Source organism: Mugil cephalus, chromosome 4 (genome assembly GCF_022458985.1).
Source record: "Mugil cephalus isolate CIBA_MC_2020 chromosome 4, CIBA_Mcephalus_1.1, whole genome shotgun sequence".
In the NCBI taxonomy this organism is placed as follows: domain Eukaryota; kingdom Metazoa; phylum Chordata; class Actinopteri; order Mugiliformes; family Mugilidae; genus Mugil; species Mugil cephalus.
Genome location: NC_061773.1, coordinates 9,808,995 through 9,825,463, shown reverse-complemented (window position 1 = coordinate 9,825,463; position 16,469 = coordinate 9,808,995). Strand labels below are relative to the sequence as shown.

The window sequence follows — 16,469 nt, the reverse complement described above, 5'->3', positions numbered from 1 at the left end:
ATGATGCCAAGATTTCCACATTGTTTGAAGATACACATTTATCTAGCGTCAACCACCTGTTTCCTGACTTTATCCTCTGGCTGCGTGATTAATGGTACATTTATCTGGCAGAAGTGAAATATCTCCTTAAGATGTATCCTTTTTTGTCTGATCTTGTTGCCTGCTCTCAGATATATTGTTTAGACCCAGACAGCCACGGAGCAAACCTAGATTCAAGCCATATTTCCCAAAACTGTATGTGCCTCATCAGCTTGAAGTAATAATCTTAACATACATTTCCAACCACATTAAACTACAGTAAACATTATGTCTGTTGTAAAAAAAAAAAAAAAAAAAAAAAAATAGCCAAAAACATGTTGCATTGTATGTCAGCTGACATATTTTATGTGTGCAAATGAGAACCATGTTTTCCAGAAAGCCTCTCTGCTGGCAACGAACGACCACTAATCTCAACATTTTCATTCCTTTCCCTCTTTTTCCTCCGTCTCTAACCAGCGCTGTTGGTCAGAGGAGCAGCTACAGCCGAGACACAGGCGGCTGGCCCGCAGCCCGTTATTAGAAAGGGGAAAGGAATGACTTTCGGAGCAAGCCTTCATTGAGAAATGACCAAATATAGGCATTTCATGAAGACAGAGACTGAGGCAAAGCTGAGGAGAGATAAACTGGCCTGCTGCTGCTCTCCTCTCCTATTTACCCAAGATGATGGCTACCTCTCCAGCTGCTGGGCAGACACTAGACAGCTCCCACCGTTTCTAGCAACAGATAGTAGAGATCATTGCTCATCGTAGATCAAGATGGATGATCAAGACATTCTTATTAAATGACCACATAAACACGTTTTAACAAACAAAAAGGCCGTAGCGCGTGTCTGATATGTCTTCCACAAAAGGTCTTACAATTAAATCTACCCTCTCTTAATATTGTTCAGCGTATACGTTAAACTGTGACAGAGGTCTCCTGCTTCACTGGGGAGCCACTTCCTGTAAACTCACTTTTGTTGTGTGAGTCCAAGATAAAATACAAAGCCCTGCTTGTAACCCACAAGTGTATAATTCAAGTTCATGGGGAGCACAGAGAAAATTTAAACAGCCTTCAGTAAAGTCAACCTCCGCAGCACAGGGAAGTAACAAAAACCAAAACACACATGTCAAGATTCACATGCATGTGCACTCATCTATATAAGGCTCGCTAACTATTATGCTTGTGAGTAACGATTTCATCGAATGTACTTGATGGAAACACCTGAGGATATTATTCACAATGAATGACATGGTATTAACACATAACATTTAATCAATTACAAAACTGACAAACTGTGCAAAAATCAGCTGTACTTCATTAACTTTACACTTGCATACGTAGAATCTTTTATTGAAGACGTACAGGCTTGGATAAGAAAGACATGTGTAACAAGACATGTGATTCCTCATTGCACCACTCAGGATTTTTTTTGTTCATCACATCAAATCTCCTTCAGAAAGTACGACATCAGATCAAATCATTGATTCAATCCTGTCATTATTGCCTAAATCTTTCTTAAGGTATAGACATATAGGTGTGTACACGAAGACTATATTCAAACACCAAGGCTAGAATTCTTTTTATTCATTTATTATTTTACAAAATACAACATCAGATAGTGAAGGACAGCCGTTTGCACTTCCTGATCAAATGCATCATGTGATTATTTCTGTGCTGAACATCCTTCGTCGTGCACCAGGATTCCACTGGGCCGCTCTCCAAGCCCGCCTGAGATGTCTTGAGATCTAACAATGAGACACACAATCCACAGACCACCGTGACCTTTTATTTTTCTTACCCAGATTGGCTACGAAGTCAGGCCGCCATGTTTGATTATTCCCTGATATTTCCGCCGCTTCAGATTTCCCAGTTTGAGCAGATTTACAGCTGAAAGGTGGATTCCCCCCCTCCACAAATAAATAAATGGTCAAATGAATGCTCACTATATTAATTATAGACTTTAGTATATTAGAGTTTTATAAAGAGCTCTCTTATGAATCTCTAATGAAGCTCACCGCACGCTCCCACCGCACGCTCACATTCAGATGCATATACAAGCCAACATGTTATATGATCGGCTTCATATTATCTAGTGCAAATAACCAGCAAAGCGTCAATATGAACTGAAGACAAACAGCCACAAGCTCATGGCACTCTGTGCTGCAGACGGCCTATAGGGAGCCCTGCATCACTCATTCTCCACAGAGTCCTTTTGGTCCAGTGTTTGAAGGGAGAACTCATAGTGAGGGCCAGTCGTCCAGCCATCTCGTGTTTCACTTTCCCCATCCGTCCATCCGTCCCCCGGCGCAGCTCTTTAACCAGCCGGGGGAATGTAGAGTTTATCTCAGAGAAAACTTGGTGTGAGATGTCTGTTCTCCCTTGCTCTTCTTCTTCTTCACTTTATATTCCAACATGAAATATTACTGCAGCCATTTTGGCACTGGCACCTGTGGGGGAAATAAAACGTCAGTATGTTTCAATGAACCCCCAGCTGAGCTCTCCGCAAACACTCCTTACCTTCTTCAGCTGTTTAATATCGCTTCCTCTGATCGAGGCCAGCAGTTGGTCCCTTGAGTTCTTGCCGCCGCCTAAGCGGTCTCCATCCAGCGTTGGAGGTGGAGGAGGTGGAGGTCCACCCCCGGGAGGAGGTGGAGGTGGCGGCGGACCTCCCCCAGCCCCTTTTCGAGGAGTCAGCTTTGGCGAGGGCATGGGCGAAGGAATGGGCGAGGGTCTGGGCGAAGCCCTGGGCGAGTTCCTCGCAGATCCTCCTCCAATCTTGGGCACCTCCAGCATCCCCTTCTTCTCCCCATTGGCCTGGGCCAGCTTCTGCTCCTGCAGGCGCTTCTGCCTCTGCCTGTCCATGTTGCGACTCAGTATGTTGGTCGTGGTCATCCGGGGTCCCGCCAACTCGAAATGGTAACCCAGTTTGAGCAGGGTGGTGTTTTCTTTCAGGATCTTGGTCATCTCCATCTCGGTCTTCCCACCACACACGTGGCGCTGGTTTTGAAAGCGCAGCTCGGTCAGCGTGGAGTTGTGCGGCAGCGCCTGGATAAGAGACAGGATTCCCTTCCCAGTGAGAAGGTTGGAGTCAAGGTTGATGCTGGTGAGGGTCTTGTTGTTGCGCAGCGTGCCAGAGATGGCGTAAGCAACGTGGTCGTCCGCGCGGCAGTTGGCCAAAGCAAACTTCTTGACGTGGGTGTTTTTGTGCAAAGCCTCTGCGAACTCGATGAGTGTTTTCGTCTTGATGACTTCTGAGTTGTTGACATTGAGTTCAGTCAGCGAGGGGTCGTTGCTGCGAACCTGCTGCATGAGCTCATCAAACATGCTTGAGTCTTCATCCTCCTCCTCTTCCGCCTTGGCCTTGCTGTTCGGGCTGTTTTTTGCCACGCAGTTACCAAGTTTCCCAGTTTCCTCAGCGTTTTTAACTTTTTCTTTGCTTTCCTCTTTTTCCTTTTTCCCCTCTGCGTTCTGCTCTGTGCTAATCTTCTTCTCCTTCTCCTTCTCCTTCTCCTTCTCCTTCTCCTTCTCCTTCTCCTTCTCTTTCTCCTTCTCTTTATCTTTCTCCTTCTCTTTATCTTTCTCCTTCTCCTTATCTTTCTCCTTCTCTTTCCCTTTCTCTTTATCTTTCTCCTTCTCCTTCTCCTTCTCCTTCTCCTTCTCTTTCTCTTTCTCCTTCTCTTTCTCTTTCTCCTTCATTTTCTCTTTTCCTTTCTCTTTCTCTTTCTCTTTCTCCTTCTCTTTCTCTTTCACATGGTCACTGTGGTTGACCACCTCTTCTCTCTCTGTTCTCTTTACTGCCTTGTCTGGTTGCACCTGCGCCTCACCTTTCACAGATGGCTGACTCTGGAGTTTGGGTTTGTTTTCGGCTTTGTTCTCCTCTGGTTTCAGCTTCTTCTCTTCCGCTTTGCTGTCTTGAGTCGGGCTTTCTGGTGTCTTGCTCTGCTTCTCCACCATTTTCGAGACCAGCCCTTGCGTCCTGAAGTTGTCTGACTTTCTGTCCTTGCTCGCATCCTTCTCGCTTTTCTCCCGCAGCTTTGAGATAATGTCTTTGGTTTTGCTTTGGTTTTGGTCTTTCTTTTCCTTCTCTTTGGCTTCGTCCTTCTTTACCTGTAACTTTGAGATCATATCCTTTGTTTTGCTACCTGTGCTCTCTCTGTTATCTTTCCTGTCTTTTAACTTATTGTCCTCGCGTTTCTCTTTTTCATTGGTTTCTGCTTTCGCCTCACCATCTCGGCTCTCCTGCCTCAAGTTTCTATTTGGATGCCCCTTTGGACTCTGCGGATCTTTGCTGTTCCTGTCTTCCACCTTGACATCGCTTGAGATACTAGCTTGTCTTTGCACTCCCACTTTCATGTTGTCGTTACCCTCCTGGCTGAGGCCCATCTTCCTCAGGTACTCCATCTTCCGGCTCTCTTTCTTCATATCACTCTACAGGAGGAGGAACATCTTGTCAGAAAGTAGAGCACACAGGAATACCAAAGACTACATGTTACATAGTTTAAGCAAATGTTAACATTCATTGTGCGTCTTTGAATTGTAAGATTGGCATTTCTGAAGTCTCATAATTTGGAGTATAAATGGTATGATATGTTCAGTGTAATGCAGTATACAGTTTACGTTTACTGCAAAAGAGCTACTCATCCATCTGCTCACTGTAAACACACACACTCTCTCACACACAATATGGCATGTGTGTTTACAGTCAGCAAAGGGACAAGGGACCACTTTTTATAAAGCAGTGATACATTTGCAGCTAGAAGCTCCCTAAGTCTTTGATTTGTGAGCCTCCATCTGTTTTGCCGTGTGCGGCCGTGGCCCTGGCAGATGTATCCTTAAAAGGCAGTGAGCGTAGGAGCAATCAACCAAGGAATTCCATCAGGCCGGGATTAAGACGCTCCGCAGGGCCGCTGCTCCATCCACTCAAGTGCCTCTCTTTTAAACACGCAAACTGCTAGAAATCTCGAGACGCTCAACTGAGCACGGCCCTGGTTCTGGAGGAAAAAAACATTTTGCACATGTCACAGGGAGAGAAATGCCTCTGTATGCTTGTGAGAAGATGGCTGGGGATGTGGGATGGATGTAAGCAAGCCTCAGAGGGCAAGACAATGTTTTTCCTGGCACAGAAGTCAACCCTGGGGAGGACTATTTTTGAGCTGATTCACTCAGGGAGCATGAGGTCCAGTAGCTTTTACTGTTTATCAGTAACAATGATAAACAGCAGAACCTATCATTAGAATACCCTGGGACAATGGATAGTAGATGTGAAGCTGTGAACTATCCGCATTCTCCTGCAAGTCATTGCCTTTTAATTGCTTTAGATACAAACGTATGATGACGATACAGAGATCAGACTTTCTCGTGAGTCAAACCTGAAATACTTTTCCCCACTAACCTCAACAGACGTTTCCCTCTGAACGAGCTTCCTTTTGGCGTCACTTCGAGCATCCCCGTCCCGGAGGCTTTTGCTGAGAGCTGCAGCTGCCTGAGCAGCCTGGCTCTCCCCTTGGATGACGACCTTCCCCTCCTCCGGGCGGAGGTCTGGTACCTTCAGCATGTCCTTCTCCAGCTCCTCCATCTCCTCAGGGGAGAGGGTGGACAGCAGGTTGTCCAGGTCCGGGTCCTCGCTGACCTGGCGGCCCGTACGGGTCAGGCCTCTCACCTTTCGCCTGGACATGATGACCCAAAAATCTGCTACGCCCTCGGAGAAGAACGGTGAAAGTCGGTAGCTTTGGAGGCGGAATAGTGTAAATTGGTAGATCCTTCTATTTTTTTTTTTGTTATTATTGAGGAATTTATCTCCTGTGTTGAGAAGCAGAGTATTCCTGTGGGCCGAGGCAGATGTCCTGCTGCCCTTTCAGGTCCCGCTCACCAAAAAGCCACCAGAGGCATCAATCCTGGTGCAAAGAGGCTGGACTCACGGTGTTGCAGCGAGGGGTACCAGTGACGGACTGCGAGAGGCTCGCATCATCAAAGTGCACTGTGAGGCTGGGACATTCTTCGAAATCCTGTGAAAGTGCATGTCCATATTTAGTTCAGGGTACACACTCCTTTAAAGGTAATGGGAAGGGCTGAAGTTTACAGAGATGCCAGAGCAGGCTTACACAGACTTCCTATTACACGACGTGTGTTTATACTGGAGAGCAGTTCCTGATTGTTTATTTAGGGGTTACTTTTCACATCATCATTTCTGGCATAGAGAGAAATGTCACAGTTTCTTTTAGGGACTTTTCTGATTTCCTTAAATAAAAAATCCCCAACTTTTTGGAGGAAAACTTGAGATTTAAGTGTGTTTTAGGTTTGTTTGTTTTAAGTTTGTTTTATTGTATAAGATCTCGTTTTAAAACCAGCGGTGACAATGAACTCTTCATGATAGTCACATGGTCTATAAATGTTTGCAGTAAAATGAAGCTAAAAGGTTAAAATATCAAAACACTGAATTGTAAAGTGAAATAAAGTGTGATTTGAGAAGAATAAACATGATATAACGAGTCAGGGTTGATGTAAAAATATGTCAAGAGGAGAAACTACAACAAAGCAAATGAATAACACTGAATGGTCAAATACAAATATGTATATACAGTAGTGGATGTAAGCATAGGTTTGGACTGTGATTTCATTGTTTTTTTTTTTTTTTTACATATCTAATAGGTTCTTTGTAGTTGTTTTCTGTATATAAAGTATATAATTATTTACATATCAACTCATTTTAGGCCTGTTTTTACAGTAATGCAGCTAATTCTGATTACTGATAGTGAAATTCAAATATCTCCATGCAGTATTACATGTTAATATAATGCTGATACTGTAATGTACACATGGTTTTCTGTCAAACATCTGAAAGCATCTAACTCAGTGTGGAGGTTAATATGGACATCTAGTGGCCAAAATCACACACCGAACCCTGTTTCCTAAAATTCCCTTCCTGGAGAACAAAACATTTCAAATAACGAGACGCAGCAGACATGTGTAATTTACATTCCAAAGTTAAATTTTATGTCAATAGAAATAAAAACTTTTCACTCACTTTATATTACAATATGTCATACAATACATATGACAAACAGACCAAAAAAAAAGAAAAAAAAATCATATCTAGACATGTTATTTTCCACCTGATGTCAGTTTCCTTAAAACACAAACCCAGGGTTAAGAAGCACAAATGAACAGAAACATCACCGAGCAAATGTTACGTCCTACTTCGTGTGAAATCATCTTACAGCGTTCTCCTTGTGCTTTACAAAGGCTCAGCAGGTACACGAGGAAGTCGTCGTAGGAGTGAATAATTCACGCTGTAAGCTGCTTGTACAACGCGTCCAATTCAATACGACTTAGGACGACCTCTTAGGAAGCGTTTTACGGTTCTCGGCTCTTACAAAGGCTTCAAGGCCCATTGCTGTCTCATGCTAAACTTCAGATTACAGGCTATAACTTATCTGGAGCTAAGCTGTCAAGCAAACATTTATTTATTTATTTATTTTTAAAGAATACTTTGACATTTTGGGAAATCCACATTTCTGCTTTCTTGTTGAGTTCAAGCTGGACGAGAGGATGGATGGCAGTCGGTTAGGTTTGTGTAGCCGTTGGATATCCAGCTACGATTAGGGCGAGATTTGAGACCTGGCTGAGAATATGGTCATTTACAAAGATACTGACGGTCCCAGAATACGCTCTGGAACTATGGACACACCAAACCACTGTCAAAACCAAAAAGCTGCATTTGAACACACACGAGCAGGACTCTCCTAAAGCACTGTTATCAGCTGGTTGGCAGTTTATCCGTCCTACAGAATCATGCTATTGGCAAAATATTTGTGTGCTCAGATGATATGAAGACACGTGAGCCCTCTGAAACGTGTTTTCTTTTCCACGCGCGGTCAAAACCAGAATCACAGATGCTCACTGATAGCTTGGTGTGTCACAGCCCTTAAGTCTTGGAATCTAACGCTAACTGTTAGCTTAGAGTTAGCTTAGCTCAGCATGAACAATGGAAGCAATGTTAAGGGTTACAAAATCCCCCCGTACCACCATCTCTATAGCCCCTTTATCAACATATTTACACTTCAGCTTGGGAACAAATTAATTAAGGTAGGCTAACAAATCACTGGCTCCAGCTTCATTTGTCTTCTGAAAGAATCAGGTAAATAGCGGGGAGCGATAAATTAGTTGATTAGATGATATAAGCAGCGGAGATGTTCTTACTTTTATTCGGTAGCCGACTAGTTATTTGAATTTTTAATACAGACACAACATCAAATAAATAAAATTACCCAGCAGTAAAGGATGCATCAATGATTACGAACCAAAATTGAAAACTGTAAACATCATTCTAAAGTAAACTGTTATGCATAATGAGTACTTTTGTTTCTGGTACATTTTTGCTGCTAATCATTTAGATTGTAGAACTTGGTCCATAGAAACAGTAGGAGGTATCAATCCTCTCATCTAACTTGCAGACAGAATGCAAATCAGTGGATTTAAATTAAACAAATCTTTTAAGGTGAACAAAGTCTACATTTTCAACAGTAGTCATTTTTGGCTTTGTAGCTCAGTCCAGATGTTTTGAACCCCTTCACAGTAAAAGGTAACCGCAGTCATAATAAATACTTAATGGAAATGTGTCAAAACATCATATCTTATGTTACAATGACAATACACCGTTTCCAAATAACTTGTTACAATGTCATAAAATATTTAGCAGAAGAACAGCTTTACAAAATATGTATTTAAATAGTTAATCTCTTATTTTCACGGTTAATTATTATTGTAAGGTGGGATATTTTGTTTGAATCAAGCAGCATCCACCTGCAACTTGCCCCTTCCCCCAACCCTGATATGTTACAACAAATACACATTTTACATTAATTTCAGTGAGAAACATCCTGCCGGGAATTATGGAATTAGTTTTAAGACGGACTTCTAATCGTTTAAAACCAGAGAGGAAGCGTAACAGGGCAGGAAACTCTGACTGGGTAGCATGCTGATGTCGCGATGGTACATGAGAAGGCTAAAAAAAACTACCTCCAAGATACAAAGAAGACGAGATAAAGTTCAAACCAACAGGTGTCAGAAGGCTCCTTACACAGATCAGGGAGTACCGGAAAATCCACCAGTCTTTCATTGGAACACTTCACCTCATCAAGTAGTCATGTGGTCCTAATTTCCAATTTGTTTTTCACTTTAGCTTGGATCAGACTGCGAAAGCGACATCAAATATAGATACAAAGACATCATGTTATCTGGAGACTGTGGATCAGAGATTACCTGGAATGTAACTGTAGGCAGTTTTCTATTCATTCAAATTTAACAAAGGTGAGAAAGTAAGACAGTTCTCTTCGACAAATTAAAAGGGAGTGCATTATCTTTATATATATATGTGTGTGTATATATATATATATATCTATATACACACACACACACACACACATATATATAAATCCCTTCTGAGCCTTCTTCTCTAAGGTAATGAGCCCTGGGTTTAGTTTACACCCTGTCTTTGAGGTGAGTGCGTCAGAAGTGGCAGCACAGCGTCGAGAGTTTAAGGATCATGTGACACCGGTCGACAGCGGTCAGGCGTCTGGTCGCAGGACAGAGTTTGATTTAGTACTGTGGGAAACTAAGACTAGTAAATAAACAACAACAAAAAAACTTAAAGTGCCTCCTGTTCCGTTTCACAGGCAAACCACCGCTAATCAAGCTGTAGTGTTTATTCGAGTGTGTGTGTTGCTGCCTTCTCCTCTGGAAACAGTCGTTTCTATCCATTACAGTTGTTCCCCACTGTGTAGTGTGTGTGTGCGTGTGTGTGTGTGTGTGTGTGTGTGTGTGTGTGTGAAGATGAACCCATCAGTGGCCAGGATACTGAGGCGGAGAATAAGGTGGTGGGGCTGGAAAATAAAAAGGCAAAAACCACAAAGTCAAATGATCAGTATATTATTATTATTCATATGTTGAGATAAAAGTGTTTTATATCATTTATAATACATTTAAGTGTTGACTTTCATGGCGAAGTTATCATATGCATAAGAGTCTGCAGCCACACTAGAGTTGCTGTGATTGTTTAATCAGCAGCTGAATAAGTCTGGGATCGGCCGTTAAGCTCTTCTTGTTTTACATGTTCATCTAACATGAACATTTCAATACACAAACTTTTTCACAACACCAGGATCATCTGGAATGAATAAACTACAGACTGACTCATCAGCATGAATGAGGCCAGCTCTGCACAGACAGTTTGCAGCTCTTCCTTGCCTCGTTGCTTCCTAGCCTCCCAGAACACAGCACTTCCTGTTAAAACTATTTTCACGGGAAAAACAAAGACTATTTTTAAGAATAAAAGTAGTTCAAAAATATCAGGGCATTCCCCAAACTCTCAAGTGGGTTATGCTTCCCTTACCCTGGCTATAAGCAGGATCCATTAGGTGTGGCTGGTACGGTCCCAGCTGCATCACTGGGTACTGTGGAGGCATGCCGGGATACTGGGGCGCCATTGGATAGCCTGCATGTGGGTACTCGGACGGTCCGAGCGGTTTTCCATAAGCGTCATACATGGGCTCCACTGGGTAGCTGGCCATGGGGATCTGCTGGGCTAAAGACAGAAGAAGTACAGGTGTGAACAGAAACTACGATCCGTCCACAAGCGTCCACACAGACGAGGACACAGAGAGCAGAAAGTGTTACCATCGTAAGGAGTCCTGCCCCGCTGCTGCCGTCTCTGGTAGAGGTAACAGCAGGAGCACATGAAGCAGCACACCATGGTGGCAATGATGGCCACGAACAGGAGGATGGAGGAGGCGATGCCGGCTAAAGTGGTGGGGCTGGGAAGAGAGGAAACAGGGGAGTGGAGGACTTAAGTTCCAGTGCGTTCCCTTTCCAACTTTGATCATCTAGCTCCACATTATTCCTCCTTCCCTATCTCGCTAATTACGTCTCGCTTAGAGAGGATTAAAGCAGAGATGGCTGTGACGTGGAGCTTTTGATTCGCTCTTCATTAACGACTCACCCCGACATCACATCCCAGTAAATGACGCACAGGCTCCAACACATTCCATCACCTCATAATCTCAACAACAAATCACTCCCATTTCATCTCTGCCTCCGCCGCCCACTCATCCGATCTCCCGCTGGGCTTAATAAACTGCAGGTAGCCTGCTCGCCCCTGGACAGTGATGGATGGTTTCCAGCTCCGAGGAGGAAAACTGCCATGTTGCAGCCTCTCAGGTACGATCTCGCTGAGTCCAGCTCTTTTATTGTCCCTTACTGGGACCAGCACAGCACAGATGATAGATTCAGAGCTTCCATTTCTCCACAAATCATTTGTCATTATTATTATTGTCGTACCATTCCAGTGTACACATTACATGATTTCATGCTTCATACTGTATATAGCAGAGACACTTTTTAAGTTCATGATTCATACTTTTGCGAATGCCACGTTTTCATGTCTTTGCACATATTTTATCTTGTGCTGATACAAGACAATGTAAATGTTTCGTGGTTGTAGTAAAATAAAATCTGAAATCCACTGAGGTCACATAAAAAATATACATTACACTTGATACCATGTTTGAAAGAATGTTATCTTAGGTTCACTTTACGTGGACACTAATATTCTGATAATGCTAAAATAGCACAATCATGTTAATGCCTCATTCAGAGGAGACTGGACCGACTGGAAGGAAGGTTCAAAACAACGTGAGACAGAAGTACAGGAACGTATGTGTTAAGTCTGTCAACTTTCAAACAATGCTGTGCATTTTTTGCACAACTTTTTTCTTTCTGAAAATTCATCTTCAGAGAAAGGATATTAATTTCACCATGACACAAATGAAAAGCAAAAAAGAGTCACCCTGGAGGACTCACAGTCCTAAGTATTTCTGGATACGTGGTTTAAGCTGTGAAAGTTTCCTTTTACAGAAAACAAAGAATCATCTGCTCTAGGGCAATGTGGAGGCTACACAATCCTGCAGTGATAACCTTGAATCTTACAAACACAGACTCTTGGTGTCGAGTAAATAAATAAATAAACAATTAGATTTAAATCCCTGCCGCTGAGTGTGCCCCCACCTGAACTGGAAGAGCATGCATCGTTTCTGCTCCCTCTCCGTGATCATCTTGAATCTGTCCAGGCAGCACTGGCGCCGGTGGCAGTTCCCACAGCAGAATGTGATGAGGGGGCAGTCGAAGCCGTTGTGCCAGGTGCCGTTTTTATCCACGTACCACAGGCAGTCCTCGTTTCCAGTCACTGCAAACAAAACAAAGCGGAGGAAACGAAGCAGGTCCGACTTTAGTTTGTCCTCCGTGCTGTTTGTTTTTCTTCCAACCATCTCTCATGTTCGCGCTGTTTGTCGCCTTTAAGAAAATCCAAACATGTATGTCGAACTGTTGCGGGTGCTTCGTTCTTACATCTTTATATTTCCAGACCAGCCACAGACACAATGCGCCCAGGACGTTTTAAGGAGCTGTACAACTGCAACCAATGGTCATTTTCATTACCACTTTTTTTCTGACAGCTACTCTTTCTATTCTTCAACTGATCGTGTGGTCTATAATGCAACAAAAAGTCAACCCCATCACAATTTAATGTTTCTCATCAACAATTAACTTTTGTCTGACAAGTCAAAAATCCTAAATATTTCATTTAAGACATTAAAAAAAGCAAACTGTCACATTGGAGATGAAGAAAAAAAATCGGCGTGTGTGCATTTTGTTGCCCTCACGCACTAATTTGCTAAGTCAATCAGAGCGAACTCTTTCAACACCACAATCGAATGAACACATTGGAAAGCTGCCGAAATGGGTTCGATTTGGGGCTACGGTCTTGCACAAGCCAGAAAAATTAGGGTCACACATATTCCCACAAGGCCCAACACCTGCAAACGGCCGACCATCAGCTTTGTGTGTCACGACCTTAAAGGAAAATCACATCAGAAGAGTGGCTTCTGTAATGTTTAGTGATACATGCTGTCTTTTAAAATAGTAAACATACTTTGAGCCCTTAATTGAGCTGAAGGGTGCACGTATGATTATGTTTTCCACAACACATAATTTAAGGGAAGCATTAAATTACAGTCTGGTCACAACAGGCTGCAGGAAGCCTCACTGCTTTCAAAGTTTGTCTCTGAAGGCTGGAGAAAAACTGACACATCCAACAACATAATCTGCCACTTTACTTTTCTTATGGTTTACTGAACTGATAGAAACTTCATGGTACCTGTGTGAAGCCAGGACCCACACAGACTTGGCTACTGAATCTGCGAAGACTAAATTTGGACAGCGACTGCTGAGCGGCAGCGACATATTGTGTAGTCTGATATTCAAGCTTTAATTTGAACTATTTCCTGATAGTGTTCTTTTGATGTTTACACGTCTAAACTCAATAAAGCACTAGAGTAAAACTTACCATCATGAAGAGTACATGCTCTGCTTTTAAACCATTTGATACAAGTGCATGGTCCCTGTTCTTGAGTCTGCAGGTTGTGTGATTGAAGTGTACTGCGTCACACTGGCATCAAAGCGGGTAGACTAAATAACACCTGTCTGTGTAACGTAATGCAGGTCAATGATATCTTAGTGAAAGCTGAATCAGCATTAAATAAAGGCAGGATTTGTTGAAGCACTTTAACATTACTGCTGAATGAAGTGTATGTAATAAACCAGCAAGTGAGTGTATGGACTCACTCTTAATAGTTTTTGAGCAACATGTTGATTTAAGTATAAGAACTAAACATGTGATATTTAAATGTGTTTAAACTAGCTTTGTGCTATAGAGTAAATAAAAATAGGAATAAATATAACACACTTCTGCATGAATATACATAAACTGTTTGTAATGAGGGGGTCGCTGAGTGCATTCAGTGGCATCTCTGTGCATTATGTCATTGCTATCGGGGTGTTTTCTACTATTTTAACTAAAAGAAAGTTTAGGCTTCTCTGAAGTCTTAGCACTCTATAGTGACCAGGGTCATGAATATGAACCCGATAGTTCTGGAGAAATCCCTCATTAATCGTAACTTTTTTTCAGGAAAGCTTTAGCATTAGCTTTAGCATTAGCTCTAGCATTTCCCTCAGGCTGTCGCTCTAATGAACTCTGAGCAGTCACAGAGTGTGATCACTCACAAGATCAATAAGTCTACATTAAATATTAAATGTACAAACATTTAATGTATGTACAGAGTGTGCATATATGTGTGTGTATATACACACCTATACAAGTGTGTATTCTTGATCGTTATTGTTTGATTTCCTAAAGTCTAATTTATGCTGTACAGTTTTTTCTTTTTTTTGTGTTATTTAAGTTCTGTGTTTACATCAGATTCCTTGAATGTGCACACACACGCTACATGCCAAAAGTTTGGAAGCAAGACCAAATTTGCAGAAAAAAGGTCATAGTTTCACTGTTCACTATACTTTGCAACAAAACAATCGTGATTACTATATAAAGAGTAACTTATCAGAAGACATTTTTACCATAATTATCAGGTATCTGAGTTTTTCTTTCTTCAAAGTAACCTCCCCTGGCTTCAACAACAGCATGGCATATACAAGAGACTCCACAAGAGATCTTTGTAAGCAGATCTCTGTATGTCTTATTTTTATTTATTTATTTTGTACTTTGGGACTGAAGTTGAGACTCTTGCAAATCTTCTCAACCCTAACACTAAGTCATTGTTTTCTTTTGCTGACACTACTCAGCAATGGTCTATTAACATTAATATACACCTAAAGGTAAATTGAGGACAACGGTTCATATGAAAAAAAGCCCAGTCTGATCATGCAGTAGTCTAAATACATCCATATATATGTTTAACTGATGCTGTTTTTTTAAAGAAAGGCATTGTGGACAGAAACTTTAAGTTGCCAAACTTTTGGCCTGTAGTGTAGCTAATACTTGGCCAATAAAGCTGATTCTGATTCTGAAATGACTGCAGCTGATGAGTGTCTTCATCACCTGCCTCATGCATTTTTATTCCCCGATTTATCAAATGACAACAGCAAATAAATACAAAGTGAAAAATGCAGATTCCCAAGTGATAGCTTCATAACACAAACTACGACTGTGCGTCTACTGTTGTGTCATTATTTATATTTGCACTATGCCCCTGGAAAATGTATATACTTGGACAATTCGCACAGATCTGAATAAAAAGGTTTGGTTTCAGTAATCTGGGCCTGAGATAGATATGAACAAGTAGAGAGCTAGCATGTAGCCGGAGATAACGCTGGTGATGCTAACCTAACAGCCCCGGTTAACGGCTGGAAAGGAAGAATAACGGTAAACACAATGAAGCAACCGAAGCAGCGGCGGAGATTCATCGTTAAAACAGTCGGCTACACACGACACGACGCGGGGCTGAGCTGTAATCTTACCCTGAGACGAGCAGAGGACGACGGCGAGCACTGCCAAAGTCACCGAGACGAGGGACATGTTGCCCGTGGGAAAGACCATCCCCATCCTGAATCTGAACCGAGCGACAGGGTTTTAAAGAGCGGGTGTTTTCATCGGCGTTCCCTTAAATAAAAAAATAAAAAATATACGAGCAAAAAAAGTGTCTGGAACAGTCCGGCTAGCTATTGCTCCCAGGCATTATCCTGTCTCGGGGAAAGCACGGGAGACGGGTCGGACTCGACTGTCGGTAATTTATCCATCGAAGTGACACATCGCGCCCGTGACGACGTTCACCGGGGACAAGGAGGACGAGGCGTTCACGTACCGTCTAAAATGTTGGAATTATTCTCCATCGCTCCACTGCCGACTAAGACGAACTAGTCTCCATAAAACCCAGTCATTCACATATATTAACTTGGGAACTGTCTGAATAAGTGCACACATTTTTATAATAGCCAAGTGCTAAGACACTCTTTCAAACCAAAGCCTTGCACTTAAAAAATGAACATAAATATTAGCAAAACATTGATTGAAAATTATTAAGTAATTATAACACTGTACAGTGCATTGTTCATGAAACTGGTTATTGTGCATGACTATCATTTTTGACAGTTTGCGTTTTCGAGCAGCTCTGAATGCATCTTCCCTCTCCACGCCCCGCCCTGGTGAAGAAAGAAGGTCTTAGCGCTATCTGGGAAACAAAACAACTCCTTATCCTACGAAACAGTGAGCACACAGTGTGAAAGCGTGGCCAGAACTTAAGTTTTAAAAAAACTACTATTTGCAGGAGGACAAAATAAACCACGTATTAGGGTCATGTAAGCCTGACTTTGAACCGTTTGGCTGTGATAAATGGAGTTAAAGCTAATTTTTGAAGATGCTAGTCTATCTCTGTATTAGATCGATGTTAACACCTCCCCCTTGTGGACAATCCGAAACTTGCAGAATTACAGTTTTAATTACATCTGCAAATACCTCCCATAAATAGATAAAATAAATGCATATACTTCATTTACTATTAATAATTCCTATATATCTGCAGTACAGTAAGAAGCCAGTCCGTGTC

General features: G+C 42.2%; 2 protein-coding genes across 2 annotated transcripts; both read right to left on the bottom strand.

Moving 5' to 3' along the window:
* Nucleotides 1-1,585: 1,585 nt before the first annotated feature.
* On the bottom strand, nt 1,586-6,040 carry lmod1b (leiomodin 1b (smooth muscle)). Its single transcript, XM_047584025.1, has 3 exons — nt 5,414-6,040; nt 2,539-4,449; nt 1,586-2,468 (listed from the first exon to the last, which is right to left on the bottom strand). Exons 1-3 carry the CDS (start codon nt 5,693-5,695, stop codon nt 2,442-2,444), a joined length of 2,220 nt encoding a protein of 739 aa, XP_047439981.1. The 5' UTR covers nt 5,696-6,040; the 3' UTR covers nt 1,586-2,441.
* Nucleotides 6,041-6,988: 948 nt separating this feature from the next.
* On the bottom strand, nt 6,989-15,713 carry shisa4 (shisa family member 4). The gene is made up of 5 exons (XM_047583726.1): nt 15,385-15,713; nt 12,082-12,259; nt 10,696-10,832; nt 10,412-10,603; nt 6,989-9,902 (listed from the first exon to the last, which is right to left on the bottom strand). Exons 1-5 carry the CDS (start codon nt 15,467-15,469, stop codon nt 9,862-9,864), a joined length of 633 nt encoding a protein of 210 aa, XP_047439682.1. The 5' UTR covers nt 15,470-15,713; the 3' UTR covers nt 6,989-9,861.
* Nucleotides 15,714-16,469: the final 756 nt, after the last annotated feature.